Below are 19,209 nucleotides of genomic sequence, written 5' to 3'. Positions count from 1 at the left end.
CAGCTCTAGAAGTTGGAAGGAGCACAGGAATTTCAGTTTTCAATATTCATGATACAATATTTTTCATGTTAGATATACTACATATTGGTTGAATTAATGAGCTACAGCTGATGCAGTGTTATAACTAGTGAAAATAGGTCCTGATGTGGTCTAATGTATTCCCCTCTTTGTTGTTTTATACTATGACAGTGGTTCTCAAACTTCAGAGAACTTGAAGTGGGGGAAAAGCCCACGCCCAATCCTAATTCAATGAGCCTAGGCCTCTGTGTTCTTTACAAGCCACTCCAGATGATTCTGATACATACCACTGTACTGTGAAGTTAACTGTCTCTCTCTGTCTCTGTCTGTCTCTCCCTCTATGTCTCAATCGCTTTCTCTTTCTTTCAGAATAAACAGCTTTAGTTAAGAAAGGATAAGACTCTTGGTGCATTAGTAGGTACATGAGAAGGAGAGAGGTTCTTTTCTTTGGTAATAGAATTATTTTCCAAAGAAAAGAAGACTAATGCCTAGGAGCTATAAAGTAGCAGTTTCCCAAACCCTGGGTACTGCTCTAGGGCTTCATTAGATACCCTGGCAGTTATGGAACTGACTTGCAGGTATACTGCCCAAGAGTACTCAGAAGGTAAAGCAACTGAGCTGTGTTCAGAGCAGTTCACTTGGGTCCTCTCCAAGCTCAGGACCACACTGCATCACTCTCATGCCTCGACTGCCTCTGGGGAAGGAAACTGGATGGCTGTCAGTGAAGAGACTTTCTAGGACTTGGTGGGAATGAGAGCCTCACATACACATGTAGAAATGGAGAAGCCTGCTCTTCTGCAAAGAGGGAGACTTTGCCTTTCTGTATATTCTTATTTCCAGAGCTGGTGCTTCCAGTGGCCCCCAAAAGCTCTACACAAAAGCTTGGGTCAAAGGCATGTGTTTTTGCTTGGAGCCTCTCAGCTGCATAGGTCTCTTGTGTTCTGTGGGCCCAGCTACAAGGTATAGGTTTCACTTAGCTTTAAGCTCAGGTGCCTCAGTGAGCACATTCTTGGTCATATCTATCTTAACTGCACACATGTAGACCCAGCCACTGCTGTCATTTTCAAATGCAATGCTCTCTTATCAAATGCCTATAGCAGGAGAGAGCAAATTCTTTGTTGCTGAGCACTTCACAACAGCCATAGATACAATGTTTGAGGAGATAAGACAAAAATAAGGAGGAGGAAGATAAAAAATATGAAAAGGAGGGAATTCCCTGGCAGTCCAGTGGCCAGGACTTGGTGCTCTCACTGCCCGGGGGCCGAGGTTCAATCCCTGGTCCCAGAACTAGAATCCTGCAAGCCACGTGGTATGGCCAAAAAAAAAAAGAAAAGGAGAAGGAAAGGCAGAGACACAGAAACGGAAAAAAGTAATATAAGGGGAGACAAAAAGAAAAGTTTTGGTAAAAAATAATTACCTTCATAGTTTTCCAGGTCTCTTAACCCTGTCTCATTCTTTCAGAAATTAATTGCTTTGAAACCGACATGATGAAAAGTTAACATGGGGCGTATAATATCTTGTGATCTACAGGAATTCAGAGTTCTCACAATAGTTTCTAGTGTACATAATGAGAAAGGCTACAGAGACCCACAGGGCCCTTCTAAGCTAAAACAACAAAGAATGGATTTTGCTTACAATAAGCTTGTTGGCTGCCTCTTTAATCTTGTCCACTTTTGCTTCTGACAGCCCTTTGACATTGCATAGCGCTCTTCTTGTTGTCATTTGTATCCCTTTGATGGTACAGATGCCTACTGACTTCAGTTTCTTAATGTCAGCCACATTCTGTAAGTAAAAGAATGGGTGCAGCAGATTGAGAAAATGCCAGCCTGAAAGGCTCCCATACTATGTCATGTGCTTTTGTGTCCATCTACTTCCATCATGATGCCAATTTTATACAAGCAGCCAGGTGGAACCCACCCACCATGTAGCCAAATGTTCTGGAAATATCTGAGTAGAACATACCCAGCATGATGCCAAATGTTCTGGCTGTGCCCTGATTTCCTAAGAATGTTAGTGAGACCATGGCAATGTAACAAGGAATTCAAAAGAAAAGTCTGTTGGTAGGAAAGCTAACAAATTTATCACACGTTCACCCCCTCAGTTCAGCTCCTTCCTTCTACAGAACTTCATTACCAAAATGTTCTTTAAAATTTTTTAAAGATTTTTTTCTTTACCCTTGGAGAATGCAAATAACTACATAACCAAAAGACCAGGATTTTCTCTTGCTCCAATTTTCTAAATTCAACTGAAAAAGATTAAATGTGAGGGCTTCAAAGGGTAAGAGAAGTTACTTACTGCCAACTGATTGCTATTGAAATTCATCTAGCTAGTTACTTAAAGTCTTGATTTCTCTCAATGTCATTTAATCACATGACACAGAAGGTGAATTTTCTGTTGATGAAAACAGTAGGTAGCTCTGAATGCCTCCAGCTGGACCAGTGGTTCTCAACTAGGGCCAATTTTGCCCCCTGGGGCCACTTGACAATATCTGGAGAAATTTTTGGTTGTCACAACTAGAGAGTTGCTACTGGCATATAGTGAGTGGTTAGGAGTCAGGGATGCTGCTAAACACCCTAAAATGCACAGGACAGTCTCCCACAACAAAGAATTACCCAGTCCCAAATGCCAATAGAGTCAAGCCCGAGAAACTCTAAAATGGACAATTTCACACAGCATTGAAAAAATACTTACAATTCCATGTTTTTGTAACAGGTCAATGTCTTGAAACAAAGATTCCTAAAGGACATGGAACAGAAAAAAAGGAGTGTTGATTCTTCATATCCAACTGTTTCCATATTTTAAAGAGTTAATTCAGTATTATGAGTCACTCCAAAATGCCTCAAATTCCACTTCTCTAGACAGACTGAGGTAGGATCAATAACGCTTTTTCAAACACATTGTTACATACTTAAAAGAAGTGCCAACACTGAAAGCACTGCGAAGCCCAACAGGCACTCGTGATCTTAGTTCCCCGACCAGGGATTGAACCCGAGTCCCCTGTAGTGGATGCACGGAGTCCTAACCACTGGACCACCAGAGAAATCCCATGGCCTCTCCAAATTTTTAAGACCTTAATCCAAAAGAGTGGAACAGCACAATCTATTTTTAAATATGTTTTCTCAATCTTCTTCCCCACCAGACCGTGCACTCCTTCCTCTGCTATTCGGTACCAGTAAGCATAGGTACCAGTATGGCCATACCAGTTGTTAAATTATTAAAATAGTTTCATGCCAGCTGCTAAGTAGCTAATCTTAGCACCCCTTGCCAAACAAGTTGTTACATATTTGTAATATTGCCTCTCTCCAGAACTATGTTTTATTTCTAATCTCAGTTTCTAAAAATAGTAGTTAACAGAGAAGGAACTTCATTTTTGTAGAATGACTGACTGTCTACATATCTTTCAACATTCTAGCCATACTTCTTCATCTTGGAATCCTGGTTCTTCCAGCACAACTTGATCCTCCTTCATATTGAAAGGTGAACAGCAGAAAAATAATCAATTCTGGAAAAATAAGAAATGTTAAGAAGTAGTCATAGATCATATAGTACAAAATCCTTTGCCCATAGACCTTCTTGATTTCATTTCAGGTATCAAGGACCAGAAGGACAATTAGAAAAATATTTAGTTTGGAACAACTGGGCTGGCCTATCTTCTTTCTCCAAGCCTGTGGCATTCTTTCTTTTGTTGGTGTGTGTATGTGGGGATGGGGACTTAGTTTCTTTTCTCTTTCTTCAAATCTGGCCACTTTGTATCATCTTTCAATTTCCTATAGCACAATTAATCATGACTAATAATATCTTTTTTTGTTGCCTTGGAATGTTATTTAGAAGTAGAATATTAGAATTCCATATTGTTATTCAACTTTTATGTTGCTTAACAACACTCTAAGAACTTTGGCCTTAAGTCAATCTTCCTTGTATTCTCCCTGGCACCTGGAACTTAGTCTATCCTCAAAAAAAAAGATATATATTTTTTCTCATATTTGAGGGATGACTTCCTGCTTGGGAATTATGAATGGGCTCTCTTGTAACATATATATTTTTGTTTAATAAACATTAGATGTATTTTGTTTTATAGTATTTACTAGTTTCATGATGTATTTTTTTTAAGATGTAAAATTATGGCAGATACCCAATATTTAAACATGATAAAATATTAGGGCCAATAAGCAGATAAAGAGTCTTTGATTTAACACTATAGCAGTTGTTTTAAGATCTCAGGAATCTACAAGGTATGACTGTGTTCATTAGAAAACGTGGTCCAAGTAATCAGTTTTCTTGGTCTATTCAATCTCTTCGCTTAACACCAAATTCGGGTTGGGGCCCGGCCCAGAAGGGGAACAAACTGCTAAGGTAGAGGTATGGTCGCTACCACCTAGTACCTCTGAACAGCAAAGTATTCGAGGCAAACGAGGAGACAGTGGAGATGGAATCTTCTGGAGTACGGTCCCTCATTCAGATAGCTAATCGTATGTATGATAACCCCAAATTCCACAGTGACTGTCCTTTCTTTTCTCCCTGATAAAAAGATTGTTCTCCATCTATCTCAAATAGCAACTGACGGGGTGAACAGCTGAATCCAAGGTAGGGCTCCCGGACACCTCGGCTTAAGGCACCAGAAGCTGTCCCTCATCGTGGGGAGCGCGGTCCAGATCACCCTCACCGCCTCCACCCCGCCTCCAGCCGTTTTCCTGACACCTGACTCCCTCATAAGAAGGCCGAGGAGGCCTCTTCAAGACTTAGGTCCGACTTGGTTTAAAATAAGGATGCTGGAAATCCCTCGAGAGCACTGAGATTCCCTCCGGGGGCTGGGTTGGGGGCGGGACGCACGAAGCCACCAGCCCAGGGCCCGGCAACGACAACCGAGTATGACCAAAGAAAGGAAACCCTGAGTTTCCCCTCAGATTCTTCACCCGCCTTCCCTTTTTGCCACAAACTCCACTCGTACCCACAGTCTCCCGGAGGTTTTCAAGGTATCTGAATCCCTTCCGCCCCCCGCCCGGGCCTTCCAGTCCTCAGGGATTCTGCCTCGGAACCAGAACGCGGAGACTGCCGTCCCGTCGCTGACAGAGAGGTTTGGCGCCAAACGACTAGTTCGGGCGCGCCGCTGGCGTGGGCGGGACCCGGACGGAGGGGCGGGCCCACCGTGGGCGGAGCGAAGAGCGAGGGGCGGAACCCGGGGCGGGGCAGAGGACGAGGGGGCGGGGTGGCGGGAGGGCCGGGGAGAAGGGGAGCAACTTGGAGCAGCAAAAGGAGCCCCTGAGGGTGGCGCGCTGGGGTGAGGGGGGGCGCTGAGGTGGAGGGAGTGTGCTGAGGAGAGGGGCTTTGGTCGGAGGGGAGGCTGGGGCCTCTCTAGAGCGGAGAGAGATGCTGAGGTCAGGGAGAGGACTGAGGTGGGGGCACTGAGGAGACGCATCGAATTAGCGGGTACTGAGGTGGGCGCTGAGGTGAAGACAGGCTGCTGTGAGAAAGAAGGCCCTTAGATGGGGCGTGTTCTGATATGAAGAGAGGCCGCTGGAAAGGGGTCAGGAGGTGGAAGACCATGAGGCGGGGGAGGGGTGCTGAGCGGAGGTGGCTGACGTGGTGACAGGTGACATGCAGAATGCTTATCTTAATCAGGATCCTCGGGTTAGGAGGTCGAATACGGGGGTCTTTCCCCCTGCTCAAGGCTTTTCTTTTCACTCCAAGTTTTTCATATCTGACTTCACAGTCTGTACCTAATACCTCAGTCCGCGCTCCTACTTTCTCTTTCTCTGTGACTCTCTTACCATTTGCCACTCTAGTCTGTGAGTGAGGCACCCAAGGCCCATTCACGATGGAGAGTAATTTTTCTTCGTCTTAACTTGAAATTTTAAATAGACAACAGAAGCCAAACATATTTTGATCCAGCTTTTAAATAGAAATTTTAGGCCAGCCTTCATGCCAGCAGAGCCATCTCTGGCGGCGTCATCCTCCTCCCCTTAAATGGAGACTGACTATTGAGGAGAGTCATGAAACATTTGAAAGAGCATCTGTTGAGGTGGAGGCTGCGATGTATCTTGGATGAATATCTGTGCAAACAGTTCTTTGGGTTCAGGACCTAGTACAGGGCGACCCTTTTTCTTCAGTGTCTGAATCTTTTTTTGCTGGAATAAATAGCAAAAAATTCCCACAATAGCAGCTGGCAGTTTGTAGGACATTCCCCTTCCCCCCAGGTGGATTGTTTAAAGAGCCGACAAATAACTGCCATAGTTCTTCAAAATCTGTTATTTTCCAGAAACATAACCTGTCCATGTTAAATGGAAATTAACGCCCATTTTTGACATGAACTGGATAGTGATGAGAGGCTTTCACTTTGGGCCTCACCTAAAACAATTATAGTAACTTCTGAGCAACTTGTTAGATGGAGACATCAACTGTACAGAAGAGCTGCAAAGAGCACAGCAAGATGATTTAGGGAAATATAACATATGTAGTTTGGTGTAGTGACAGCTGGGAGAGAGAAATGTTCATAATATTTGAAGGTTGTGTGCAGTACACTTAAAGAAACTGAAGCGAGCTTGGTAATGACAAATTCGTGAAGTAAGTATAAAAATTTCATTTGGATAGGATATTGATGGTTATATGCAACTTTAAAATTTTTTTTAAAAAAAATCCAAAACCCTGGGGTAGTTCAAAAGTACACTTGAAGATCTTTCCACTCAAATCAGGACCAAAAACAAAAAAACACTAGTCTTTAATACCTTACAAAAATTCTGAATATGATGAAGGTGGCATTTCAGATCAGTGGGGAAATGAATTCAGTGAATGGTGTTGGAACAAACTAGGCAGTCATCTGAAAGAAAAATAAAATTGTAACCATACTTCACACCTTATACCAAAAACAATTCCAGATGGATCAAGAAATTAAATCTGAACAATAAAATAATAAAAGTACTAGAAGAAAACATGAGAAAATTTTTTACTATCTCAGAGCAAGAAAAGTCTTTTTAAGTATGACACAAAACTCAGAAGCCGTAAAAGACTTATAAGAATGACGGTGTTAGAGAAAAATCCTGCATGGCAAAATGCTACTTTCCTATCCTAGATATAGAGCATGGCAAACCAAAGCTTTTGTGTCAATTAGTAACCAATTAGTAATTGTGTCAATTAGCTTTCCCAATTTTTCAAATCCTTCAGCGAGTCCACAAGGTCTCTACAAAATCTTTAAAATGTGTGTCATTTTATGATATTCTAAGAAATAAAAAACAGGCAGTGGAATTACAGGTGACCTGAATTTTAAACCATTACACTTTACTGCCCCTCTGTGGACAACCACCTTATAATCAAATAGAGGCATATAACTGCACCGTGTACAGTTGGGTAGCTTCAAACTGGTGCCTATGCACCAGTTTGTATATTCTTGGTTTCAAGAGCTCAAATCTGAGAAATGCTTTAGTACAGAACTAAAGAATGAAGGGTCATTACAAAAAGAGAATTTCATTGGGTATACCTCCCCTTAAGCACATTTATTTTTTAAAATGTTTATTGACCCTACTATTTGTCAGACACTGTACTAGGTGTTTGTTGCCAGGGATTCATCAACAAACAAGATACAAACCCTAGTGTGGGCTATAGATAAGTTTATAGGCAATTGCAGTAGCGTATATACATATACATACATACATACATATCAGTCATTTGAGGCTTTTCTTATTTATTTAGATTTATTTCCAAATTTGAAAAACTTCTAACTTTGGCACACAGCTACCCAGAGAGGCATGCTCACGACCGTTTATTTAACCAACATTTATTAAACACTGTTGGACCCAGCTCTCTGCTGGATATGGAGATAAAGACAGGTCTCTACTCTCAAGGAGGGATGAGTCTACTAGGGAAGACAGATACAGAAACAGATTAATAACACACATGGTGAGATAAGAGGGATTATACACACAGTTGGGAACCAAGTAGACCTCTCCCTGGGGGATCCTCACAGAGGTGGTGACCCTTAATTTGGGGCTGAAAGGATAAGTGAGGATTTGCCAGCTGGGCAGGGTGGGAAAGGCAGAGGGAACACAGAGGCTTATTTAGGGAGCTGCAAGTGGTTCTGCTGGAGTGAAAGGTACTAGGGAGAAAGGAACTCTCAGATGCCAAAGGTAACGTTTGTTGATAGCTAACACATCACTTAACTTCTTTCCACAGATGAACACATCTACTTCACACAAAGATACCATGAGGTAGGAACTATTATTATCTCTGTTTACAGATGATGGAACTGGGGCACCACGAGGTTAAGTGACTTGCCTAAGGTTCACAGTCTGGCTCCAGTGTTCAGGCTCTCAGCCTATTAATATGCTAAACTAGTATATGACAGATCTTGTATGTTCATATGTGATTTTATTTTCCATTTATAGAAGTATGATATTAGTACACATAGGCATGGCAACTATGCCAGACTTATAGTACCGTTCAGCCATTTACATTTTCCTATTTTCTTGGGAAAATTTATTTAAACCTCTTTGTGCTTCAGTTTCCTCATGTGAAAACCAAGAACAGTATTGGTACTGAGTTGTGAGAATTAATGGGTTAAGATACTTGAAGTATTTGGGCTGCTGTGTGGAAAATGGATTGGAGGGGGCAAGGAGAATACCTAGGAGAACACTGTAAAAGTCCAAGACAGGGGCAATGGTAGCTTCAATCAAGAAAGGCCTCAGTTTGAAAATAGAGAAAATTGTACTTCATTTACAGGGCTATAAGAGAAGACAAAATAATCTGTAAAAATATGCTTAAAAGTACCTAGTCCCCAGTAATGCCTTTAATGTTTTTAAGTAAAATGTTGTAATATCCCCATCACCCAACTTCAGCAATTTTCAACACATGGCCAGTCTTGTTTCACTTACACCTCCATCCACTTCCTCCCTTTCATATTATTTTGAAGCAAATTCTACATGTCATATAATTTCTTCTGTAAATATTTCAGTATGTATCTCTAAAAGGATAAGGACTCTTTTTAAAAACATAACCATAACACCATTATCACACCCTCAAAATAATAATTTTTAATATCAACTATCCAGGCAGCATTCAAAAAACCAATTGTCTCATACATGCCATATATTTTTTAAAGCTTGGATCAACTGGGATCCAAAAAATGTCTGCATGTTGCAATTTATTGATGCTTTTTAGGTCTCTCTTAATCTACAGATTTCCCTCTCTTTTTCCCTTGCAACTTATTTGTTTTAAAAAAAATGGAGTCATTTGCTCTGGAGTTTTCCAAAGCCTCGATTTTGCTCATTGCATCCCGTTGGTGTTAACTTGCTTCTCTGTCCTTTGTATTTCCTATTATGATAGTTGCAGCTAGAGTCTAGATCAGACCCAGATTTGATTATTTAGTAAAGACTATTTCATAGGTGGTATTGTGGTCTACCATCAAGAGGCATTTAATGGCTTTTTATCTTTTGGGGATGTAAGCAGCAACCTAGATCCATTAATTCATTAGGGTTTGCAAAATGGTGATATTTTAATTAGGTGGAATATTTCTAAAAGAGAAACTTCCCCTCATCTCTTGTTTGCTTACCTGCTAATACAATTCATATGGGAATGGCATGATAAACGCTGATTTGTTTTCTTTATTTGCTAGTTTTCAAAATAATGAATTGGTTCCCTAGTATCCTTCAATGGTGACCAGTTAATTTTTTTAAAGTAATGATATGAACATATGGGTGAAAACATGTTTGACGTGCTTCAATCCATGGCTATTATTATTATTATGCTTAAATTGTCCCATCTTAAGCCAATGGGATTCTCTCTAATTTGGCTACTGAGTCTTTCTGACAGGACTCTCATCTTTGGTAGCTTCCTTGCTGTCTAGTATGACAAGATGTTCCATGTTCATTTCATGATTTTCCTGCCCTAGATCTGGAACCAGACACTTCTTCAAGGATCCCTGTATCCCTTTTAGTGCAAACTGTACTTCAAAACCACAGTCCAGGTCATTGCTACTTGGTCAGTCTTTATTTCTAGCGCATTTCAATGGACAGAGTTAGTAGGTTTCTTTTGTTGTTTGTCTGTCTGCTGTTGTTTTAAAGCTTTAAGGAGGTATAAATGACATACAAGAAACTGAACATATTTAAATATTTAAAGCCTGTATATGGTGTGTGAACCTGTGAACCCTTCACCACAATGAAGATAGTGAACATAACCACCATGCCCAAAAGTTTTCTTGGGCCTCTTTGTATTCCCTTCCATCCTCTCCTCCCCTCTCCTCTTTAGCAACTAGTTGTTTGTTTTTAAAGATAAAATATATCCTCAATTCATAATCAATTCAAAATCAGGACTATAGCATTTTAACTTCATTTCTTCTAGTTTAACATCTGAATTTCCTTACTTCCATGCTGAGAATACTGGTTCTCAGCCACAGTAGGAATGACAGAATTGGGGTATTACACAATTACTCATTTGCTTTATCCCACATTACAGTTAATGCTTCTTAAATGTTAGTTCCCTTTGACACCCTACCCTCTCTCCATCCCCCACTTATGAAGGGCAAAGAATTCTTCACCATAATTTTCCCTTCTAATACTTACAAAGAGCAGAGACAGATCTTTTCATCGTGAACTTCCTGAGAGGCCTATGGTTATGAGTCCTCAGTAATTTCTGGAAGGGGTCTGAGTAGGGATGGTCTTGGACCCAAGCTGTACAAAGGAATATCCTGAAAGACATGTCCTGGTTTACATGCTCAACATGTCCTAGTTTCAGGAGAAGAGTATACCTTTTAACAGCAATGGTAACAACAATGACAACAACAACAATAGCTGGTAGCAATTACCAAGTGAAATATGCTAAGCCAGGAACTTTGCATAAATTATCTCATTTAACTATCACAACAGCACTACCTTCCTAGGCAGGCATTCCCTTTCTGCATTCAAGAAAACAAGTTCAGAAAAGTCAAGTCACAAAAGCTGCTAGACCTAAGGTCATATATCTACTATGAAGCAGAGCAGGGATTCAAAGCCCTGAATTTTCTGGGGCCAAAGCTTGAGCTCTTCCCTTTTACCCTTCTTTCATCCCTTTACCTGGGTAATGTTCTCCAAGAGGGTCCCCTAGAATTACACTCAGGTTCAAGTGAAGATGTTTATCTGTGGGGGACATCATAGGTCCCAAGAATATACTTAATTGCTTCCTGGTTCAGGCAAACGGCGATTTGCTTGATTTTTTCCCTCTTGGCTGGGTTGGGCAGACTGTTCTAACACAGACCACGTTACTCCCTTGTGCCCAAAGGCCCAAATGATAAAGGCCAAGCCCCTCAGCCAACCTGCAGGTCCTTCTACACACTGGCCCCTGTACCTCTGAGCCTCAGTGAAGTCTCTCTGGACTTGGTTTTTCTTGGATTCCAGACAAACCTCTAGCACAGCATTAATGCATTTATTGGTTTACACATCCTCCCCCTCTTCCAGACTGTGTGCTCCTTAAGGTCAGGGACTATGTCTTTATTCATCTCTGTGTCAACAGGACCTGGTATGTGCAAGCATGGTATAGGATAGATACCTAGTGAATGCTTCCTCAACCTCTCCAAGCCCCAGTGTCCTCCTAGGAGAAATGGAGGTAACAACACCCACCTTGGGGAGAGAAGGGGGCAGGAGGGTTAATCTGAGATAATGTTTGAAAAGGATTTAGAGCACTTAGCACATAGTAAGTACTCAATAAATGATGTCTCCTATGATTACTGTTATATAATACATACTAATATATACTCCATAGTGTTGTTATTAATAAACAAGTGAATGAAAGAATTAGTAAGCAAATGCATGAATGAATGAGGTGACTTTATGTCAGTTTAAATCCTGACTTTGGCCCAGGGTAGGAGAGGACTTTAATATTCTTTGTCCCATGGACTGCGAATGACTAAATGTATTGCAGTATTATTTTTTATTTGTTTGTTTTGTTGTTTCTATTTTAGATTAAATCCAACAACATGTGCAGGCTTCATCCAAAAAGTTCTTCTGATTCTTGGATAAGGATTCATGCAGGTGAGCTGGAAGGTGAGAGGATAAGGAAGACTACTTTTTCTGCATTGGTTTTGACTTCTTGAAGACCTTTCTGTGGATGAACCATAAAGATACAAAGAGAAACAGATTAAAAAACCAGTGTGAGCAAGAGAATGAAGAAAGGAATCCCCAGGATTATATAAACAGCCTGGAAATCAGCCACTTAGAGTGAAGCAGATCAGAAGGCTGGGAAATGAATGTGGAATTGATAGATTATGTAAAGTGTCTGAATGTACTGGGAGACTTATACAACCAAGGGAAAATTTGGGGATAAACTGAGGTGAGTACATTAAAAAAAAAAAGAGAGAGAAAGAAAACAGGCAGATTGAAAAAGAGACTTAGTTCCAGGGATAGCAAAAAGTTTTGCAAGAAATAAAAATAACCAAAGTATACTCTGTAGCTCATGGCAGTGGTGTTGATAGTATAATAATGCTGATTAATGATCCAACCAAAATCACAACAGAGACACATTGGGAGGATGGGAGAGCGGAAGTGTGTGCAAGTGAGAGAGAGCCCAGTCCTCACTTTTCCTAGTGTGAATTCAATAGATAATGCCTAGCACTAAAAAATCAAGGAGCCAGAGCACCATGGTATTTAGACATATGGAGGAAAACAAATACCAAAACAATCAGTTAAGAAAGTGGAAAGTGTTGCTGGGGAATGGGAAAGGGGGTCCAGAGGAGTGCAATTTTTTGTAACAAGCTTTGTAGAACTATTAATTAGTTAATTTAATAAGCCTTATATTATGCTTTGCATTGGTTAATTCAATCAGTTAATTTAATGTGCCTTATATATTACTTTGCATCACGCACTGTTCTAAGTGCTTTCTTTACAAATGTTAACCAATCTAATCCTCATAACAACCTTATGCTATACATAATATTATCATCCCCATTCTACAGATAAAAAAACTGAGGTGCAGAGAAGTTAAATGATTGCTCAAGCTTACACAGCTAGTAGGTTGTGGAGCTAGGATTAAAACCCAGGTGGTCTGGCCCCAGAGTTGCCTCTCTATTTGATTCTTAAAGGATGAATATGTATTACTTTACTTAAAATAAAAACAAAAATTAAAAAAGTGTGATTTTTAAGAGGCTTTATTCCTAACTTTGAGTATAGACAGACAAAGTTCTAAAATGTAATAAGTTATTTTTTTCTATAAGCAATTAACTGGAGCAGAATGCTAAACACACATTAGCTAATCATTAATTCCCTCATCAAGAATTTGCTGAATCCCGGGAATTCCCCGGTGGTCCGGTGCTTAGGACTCCGCACTCTCACTGCCAGGGGCCCAGGTGCGATCCCTGGTCAGGGAACTAAGATCCCGTAAGCTGCATGACACGGCCAAAAAAAAAGAATTTGCTGAATCCCTACTATGTGCCAGCCACAGGAACAGGTGCAGGAGACTCAATGCTTAATGATAAAAGGCCCTTGGGAGACTTACAGTACAGAGAGGGAGACAGACAACTCCATGAGAGTAGGACATATTCGGTGGAGTATAAAATAGGCAGTCACTAGGGCAGTCTGGGGAGATTTCCTGGAAGTGACAACATCTGAGTGGGCTTTAAGGGTCAGATAGGATCTAGCCAGATGAAAAAGTGGCCAAAGTATGTTCAAGGAAGAGGAAAGAGCAGTGAATACTTGTTAAAATGAACTGAATTGGTTGGTTTCCTCTTGCATTCTAAATTCTAAAATGGATGTCAAAAACAATAGTATTAAAAGCCCCTCTTAACCTGGAGATTCCATAGCCTAAACCAATGGGGTGCAAACCATGCTGCTGTACTCCAATATCAGTGGCTGTTTCTCTAATCAAAGGAAAAAATGGACTGATAAAACTTTCTTCATATTAAGTTTATCTCTTTTTAAATATTTATTTATTATTTATTTATTTTGGCTGTGCCGGGTCTTAGTTGTGGCATGCGAACTTATTACTTGCGGCATGCAAACTTATTAGTTGCAGCATGCAAACCCTTAGTTGCGGCATGCATGTGGGATCTAGTGCCCCGACCAGGGATCAAACCCCAGACCCCTGCACTGGGGGCGCGGAGCCTTACGCACTGGACCACCAGGGAAGTCCCAAGTTTACCTCTTAAGCCTTGTTAGGCTGTAGCCCAGGCCCTGGAGTCTGACTACTGGTTTCAAATCCTGGCTCCACTGCTTACCAAATGTGAGCACCTGAGCAAGAGTCACTAACCTCTCTAAGCCTCAGTTGCCTCAGTTGTAAAATGAGGATAACAACATCCCATATCTCACAGAGGTGCTGTGAGAATTAAATAATACACGTATCATGCTTAAAAGAGAATAAGGACCTGGCAAACACAACTGTGTTGTGTGCTCAAGGTGATAAAAACAAATGAGTAAGTAAAAGTTATAATTAAGAGAAAAGTTAGTTGTGATTTCTTAACATATTATGTGTTATGTTATTTTAAGATAACTTGGCAGCTATCTAAAGATTCACATTTTATCTTAGTCAATAGTCCTTTATTACCAAAATAATTTGGTAATATTTTTATAGGTTTCTGCCTAGAGCACTATGACTTCTAGTTGTCCTGTCCCCGACAGATGGGAGAATCGAGGCTCTGAACTCAGGAAAATGCCGAGTATGTCAGCACCTGATCCTTTACCCTTCAGTGCATGTGCACTTGAAGCTGGCTTCGTCCTCTATTCTAGTGCAGAAACTATGTGAAACAACTGCTGGATGCTTTCTCAAAAATGGGTCTGCCCCAAACCTCCCAGTCCAGAATGTTCCAATGTAGTTCCTTGCACTGCTTTGGGCTCAGCAAGTTTTCATGGTATGGAAGGTCTGAGAGCTTTGAGGAGAAGTGCTGAACGCTGATCTTCTGTGTGTGTGTCAGGGAAAGCTTCCCGGAGGAGTCATTATTTGCACTGACTTTGAAGAAGCAGGAGGAGCTGGCTGGGGAAGGAGGCCAGGGGTAGGAGGGGAAATTTTCCTGCAGAGGAAGAAGCTTGTGCCAAGCATGGCCTGGAGGCTGGAAGAACTTGGCCTCTTAATGCAGCTGCAGGGGCTCAGTGTGGCTTGAAAGGTGGTTGGGAGTGGTGCGTGAAGACAGAGGAGAGAGGGGAGGTGGGCAGGGCCACCTCATGAAGGCCTCGGGTCTAAGAGTTTGGATTTTATCCCTAGGATCCTTAGGGGTTGAGAAGAAACCGCAGGTTTTAAGCAAAGGAGTAGCCTGATGAGATATGGATTTTTGAAAGAGACCCATGGGGAGCCTGGGCCTTAACTCAAGTGAGTCTTAGTTGCCTCCTTTGTAAAACAAGAAAAATAGGGGGACTTTCCTATTTTTGGTTAAGAATCTGCCTTCCAACGCAGGGAACACGGGTTCCACCCCTGGTCGGGGAACTAGGATCCCACATGCCACGGGGCAACTAAGCCCATGTGCCACAACTACTGACCCTGTGTGCCACAACTACAGAGCCCATGTGCTCTGGAGCCCACCTGCACAGAGAGCCCACGCGCCACAATGAAAGATCCCGCGTGCCGCAACTAAAACCCCACGCAGCCAAATATAAATAAATATTAAAAGAAAAAAACCAAGAAAAATAAAATTTACCTCACAGGACTGTTCTGAGACTTCAGTAAGATAACCGATGGAATATGCCTATCACAGGGCCAGGGACAGCTTCCCTTCAATTTCCCTTCCAGTGTTTGTAACAGGAAGAGCAGGTCTGCTCTTCCTCAGGCTCCTAAAAGTCTGGGGTCACCAGTCCTTAATGATCTCTGAAAGAGGTGTCTAGTGGGATATTTTTGGACACAGGCTGTGCCCCATCTGAATGTGAAACTTTTAGACTTTGGAGGCTCTTCCCTATGAATAAGAACTTGTATATTTTCTGGAACTTCGACATTTCAGTCCCCCATGGTGGGTAAGCACAGGGTAAGGACTGCCCTAAGAGATGAGAACCCAGCTGGTCCAGGGCTTAGAAAACCAGGGAGTCTTTCTGGGCTGGGCCAGACCAGTGCTCTCAAGCATGCTCGAAGGCTTCCTGGATTAAGGAATGTAAGAAGCTTATGAAAACAATAATATATTGCCTATTAATTATTGACAAGTTCTATGCCAGACTCTTTATATGGGTTAGCTCGTTTACACATTAACAAACTTCCACATTTTTTATGGCCAAGGAAACAGGCCTGGAGAATTTAGGTAACTTAACTGAAAGCCACAGAGGGGGCAGGGCAAAGATTAAAAACCCCAGATCTTTTTAGAGTCAAAGCTCCTTCTACTACTTCATCTTCTCCTGTGGGGGAAACTAAAAGTTAACTCCCTTACCTGGTTAATTTTTACCTGGGGTTCATCCAGAGTAGTCATCCCCACCCATAGATGGATCCACAATAGGAGAAGATACTGGAACTTCTATTTATATATTTTTATCTCATTCTTTTTAATTTCTATTTTCTGTATGTTTTATATTATAGTATACATATTATATTAGCATAGAACTATATATATTATTACTGAATAATTAATATATTATTAGGGGCTGAGTTCTCATAAATGTTTTACTAAGAAAGATACAAGATCAAGGAAGCTTGGGGACTACTGATCAAGTGGTATAGTCAGGGTTTCACGTAGAGGTAAATGTTTGCCCGAGACTTTGCAAATCCCTCAAAGTACATACATACTCCCTTCATGGAGACCACCATCTGCCATCAGGACTTTAAAAATCCAAATATGGCCACGTGGTTCCCTGTTTAATATCTTTCGTGGCTCCCCACGACTTAGAAAATAAAATCCCTTCATGATTTGTCCAGGAATCTTCTCCAGGCTCACCTCTCCTGGAGCCCCTCACACACTTTCTTGACCTCCTGCCACATTACTTCCTGCCTCTGAGCCTTTGCCTCTGCTGCTCCGTCTACTGAGAATGCCAACCCCTTGCCTCATCCGCCTCCTCCTGCCTTACAAGCACCTTATCTTTTCTAGACTGAGGTCAAGGGACACCACTTCTATAAAATGTGTCTGCATGGCTCCCAGGCCATTGCATTCTTTGTCTCCTTTGTCTAACAGCACTTCTGGAACTTATGGTATTTATTTGTTGATATATCTGCCTTCTCTCTATCAGACTGTGAGCCCCTTGAGAATAGGGACTGTGTCTTATCTACTGTTATTTACCCAGGGTCTGCTGCAGGGAACTTTTGAAACCTCTCCAAATCTGGGCTTGTTGCTGTATAAAATGCACTAGATAATCTCTACCTCATATGACTGTTATGAAGGTTAAAATGAGGTCATGTTTGTATTGTGTTTACCTTAGTGCTTGGTACAGAGTGAACAGTTAGTTAAAGGTAGCTATGATTATTATATTATAATTTAATATTGTTAGCACGACTAAAAGTAGTGACCTAAGCAAAAATCTCCCCACTCCTGCTTTTCACTCAGCCTAGCAAAAACTATAGTGGAATCTTTCCCCTATCCTGGGAATAGTTATTTCTATTTCTTAGTGTTTGGCCACAATTTTCTTTTTCTCGTGTTGTTGTTCTACCTGGTAGCAGAAATGTCAGAGATTTTGTAGGGGCTTCCTAGTGCCAGGGAATAGAATTCATCAGGGCTTGATGGTGAGAAAGAAGAGTGGTTCAATTTCTGTTTCCATTCTCTTTCCCTCTCCTCCTTTTCCTTCCTGTGGGGGAAACAAAAAAGACATCAACAAAAATTGGCTCAAAAATTCAGTGCGATTTCTTCGAAGGTTTCAGTAGAATCTTGATAGGTATTGAAAGAAAAAGTTTACAAATCAGTCAGTAACATTGGCAATAGCAAATAACTGCAGCAGAGTGCTGGATACACTGCAACGACTCCCTCATTCATCTTCTAAGTATTGACTGAGGACCTGTTGGGTGCCAGGCCCTGCACTAGGCCCTGGGAAAAAAAGGTCATCTAGAGCAGTATTCCTGACCTTAAGGACAAACCTCAATCTAGGGAGATGGACAAGCAAATCTATAACTAGAGTAGGCTATGTTCTGTGGCATGTGATCAGGAAAGCACAGGACAATACCCTGAGAAGGCAAGTCAGGGAAGACTTCCTGGAGGTGATGCCGGAACTGGATTTTAAGGGTTAGTGAGGGGTTAGCTAGATTAAGAAGTAGTCGAAAGGGAAGGGGAGGGATGGACTGGGAGTTTGGGGTTAGCAAATGCAAACTATTATGTAAAATGGGTAAACAACAAGGTCCTACTGTATAGCACAGGGAATTATAGTCAATATCCTAAGATAAACCATAATGGAAAAGAATATAAAAAAGAATGTATATTTATGTATAACTGAATCATTTTGCTGTACAACAAAAATCAACACAACACTGTAAATCAACTATACTTCAATTAAAAAAAAGTAGTTGAAGGATAGTCAAGTCTGAGGGAATGACAATAATATTGGTGAATTAAAATAGTTGGCTTTTTGTATTTCTGAGAATCTAATATGGATATCGGAAAGACTGCTAATGAGTGACCATTGAACTTATAGTATTCCATGGCTCAAACAGGTGGGCCTCAAGCTAAACTCCTAGTATAAAAAAAATGTGGTCTTTTTCTGGTTTGAAGGAAAATTTTGACTAGAAGGTTTAAGACTGAAAGTTTTCCTTGGCTAAATTTCTTAACTCATTAAGCTTTGGTTTCTTCATCTCTGAAATGGAGAGTATAACACCATCTATCTGTGATACAGATGGTTAGTTAACAACCCATCATCCACTCTCCCTTTTTACTTTAGCAATGGAGCCAGATTAAAAAAAAAAACCCGACACACATTTCCCAGGCTCCTTTGAAACTAACATCACCATGTGACTAATATCTGGCCTTTGAAATAAACTGGTAATGTTATATGGTATTTCCAGGGAGGTTATTAAAAAGGGAGAGGGTAATAGGAATTGACTACACATGGGCATGAGGGAACTTTCTGGGGTGATAAAAAAGTTCTAAAGCTAGATTGTAGTAATTGTTGCAAATCTCTGTAAATTTACTAAAAATCATTGAATTTTGTACCCTTAAAGTGGGCAAATCTTATGGGAAATTGTACCTCATTAATATTATAAATATTAATTATAATATTTATAATTATATTAGAATTATAAATAATAATTATTATTTTAATAAAAGAACATTTTAAATGTTTTTTTAAACAATATTTTATTAAAAAGAAAGAAATTGCTGTAGCCATGTAGTCACATTCTAGCAATGAGACATAAGTG

General features: G+C 40.8%; 2 protein-coding genes across 3 annotated transcripts in view; both read right to left on the bottom strand.

The window, feature by feature from the left end:
- Positions 1–3,487, bottom strand: part of DMC1 (DNA meiotic recombinase 1) — a 39,882-nt gene extending 36,395 nt beyond the window's left edge. For both annotated transcript variants that reach the window (XM_061204174.1, XM_061204176.1), the window contains exons 1-3: positions 3,437–3,487; positions 2,710–2,754; positions 1,654–1,800 (exon numbers count right to left, since the gene is read on the bottom strand). In XM_061204174.1, the coding sequence (XP_061060157.1) occupies positions 1,654–1,800; positions 2,710–2,754; positions 3,437–3,487 (243 nt within the window). The remainder of the gene's footprint in view (positions 1–1,653; positions 1,801–2,709; positions 2,755–3,436) is intronic.
- An 8,432-nt stretch (positions 3,488–11,919) lies between these two features.
- The window catches only part of FAM227A (family with sequence similarity 227 member A), a 100,110-nt gene continuing 92,820 nt past the window's right edge, over positions 11,920–19,209 (bottom strand). The window contains exons 18-19 of the mRNA XM_061206628.1: positions 17,517–17,651; positions 11,920–12,078 (exon numbers count right to left, since the gene is read on the bottom strand). Of these exons, the coding sequence (XP_061062611.1) occupies positions 12,039–12,078; positions 17,517–17,651 (175 nt within the window). The 3' untranslated portion in view covers positions 11,920–12,038. The remainder of the gene's footprint in view (positions 12,079–17,516; positions 17,652–19,209) is intronic.

This window comes from Eubalaena glacialis, chromosome 11, assembly GCF_028564815.1.
Source record: "Eubalaena glacialis isolate mEubGla1 chromosome 11, mEubGla1.1.hap2.+ XY, whole genome shotgun sequence".
NCBI classification, from domain to species: Eukaryota; Metazoa; Chordata; class Mammalia; order Artiodactyla; family Balaenidae; genus Eubalaena; species Eubalaena glacialis.
The sequence above is the reverse complement of the archived record's forward strand: the minus strand, read 5'-3'. Positions and strand labels throughout refer to the sequence as shown.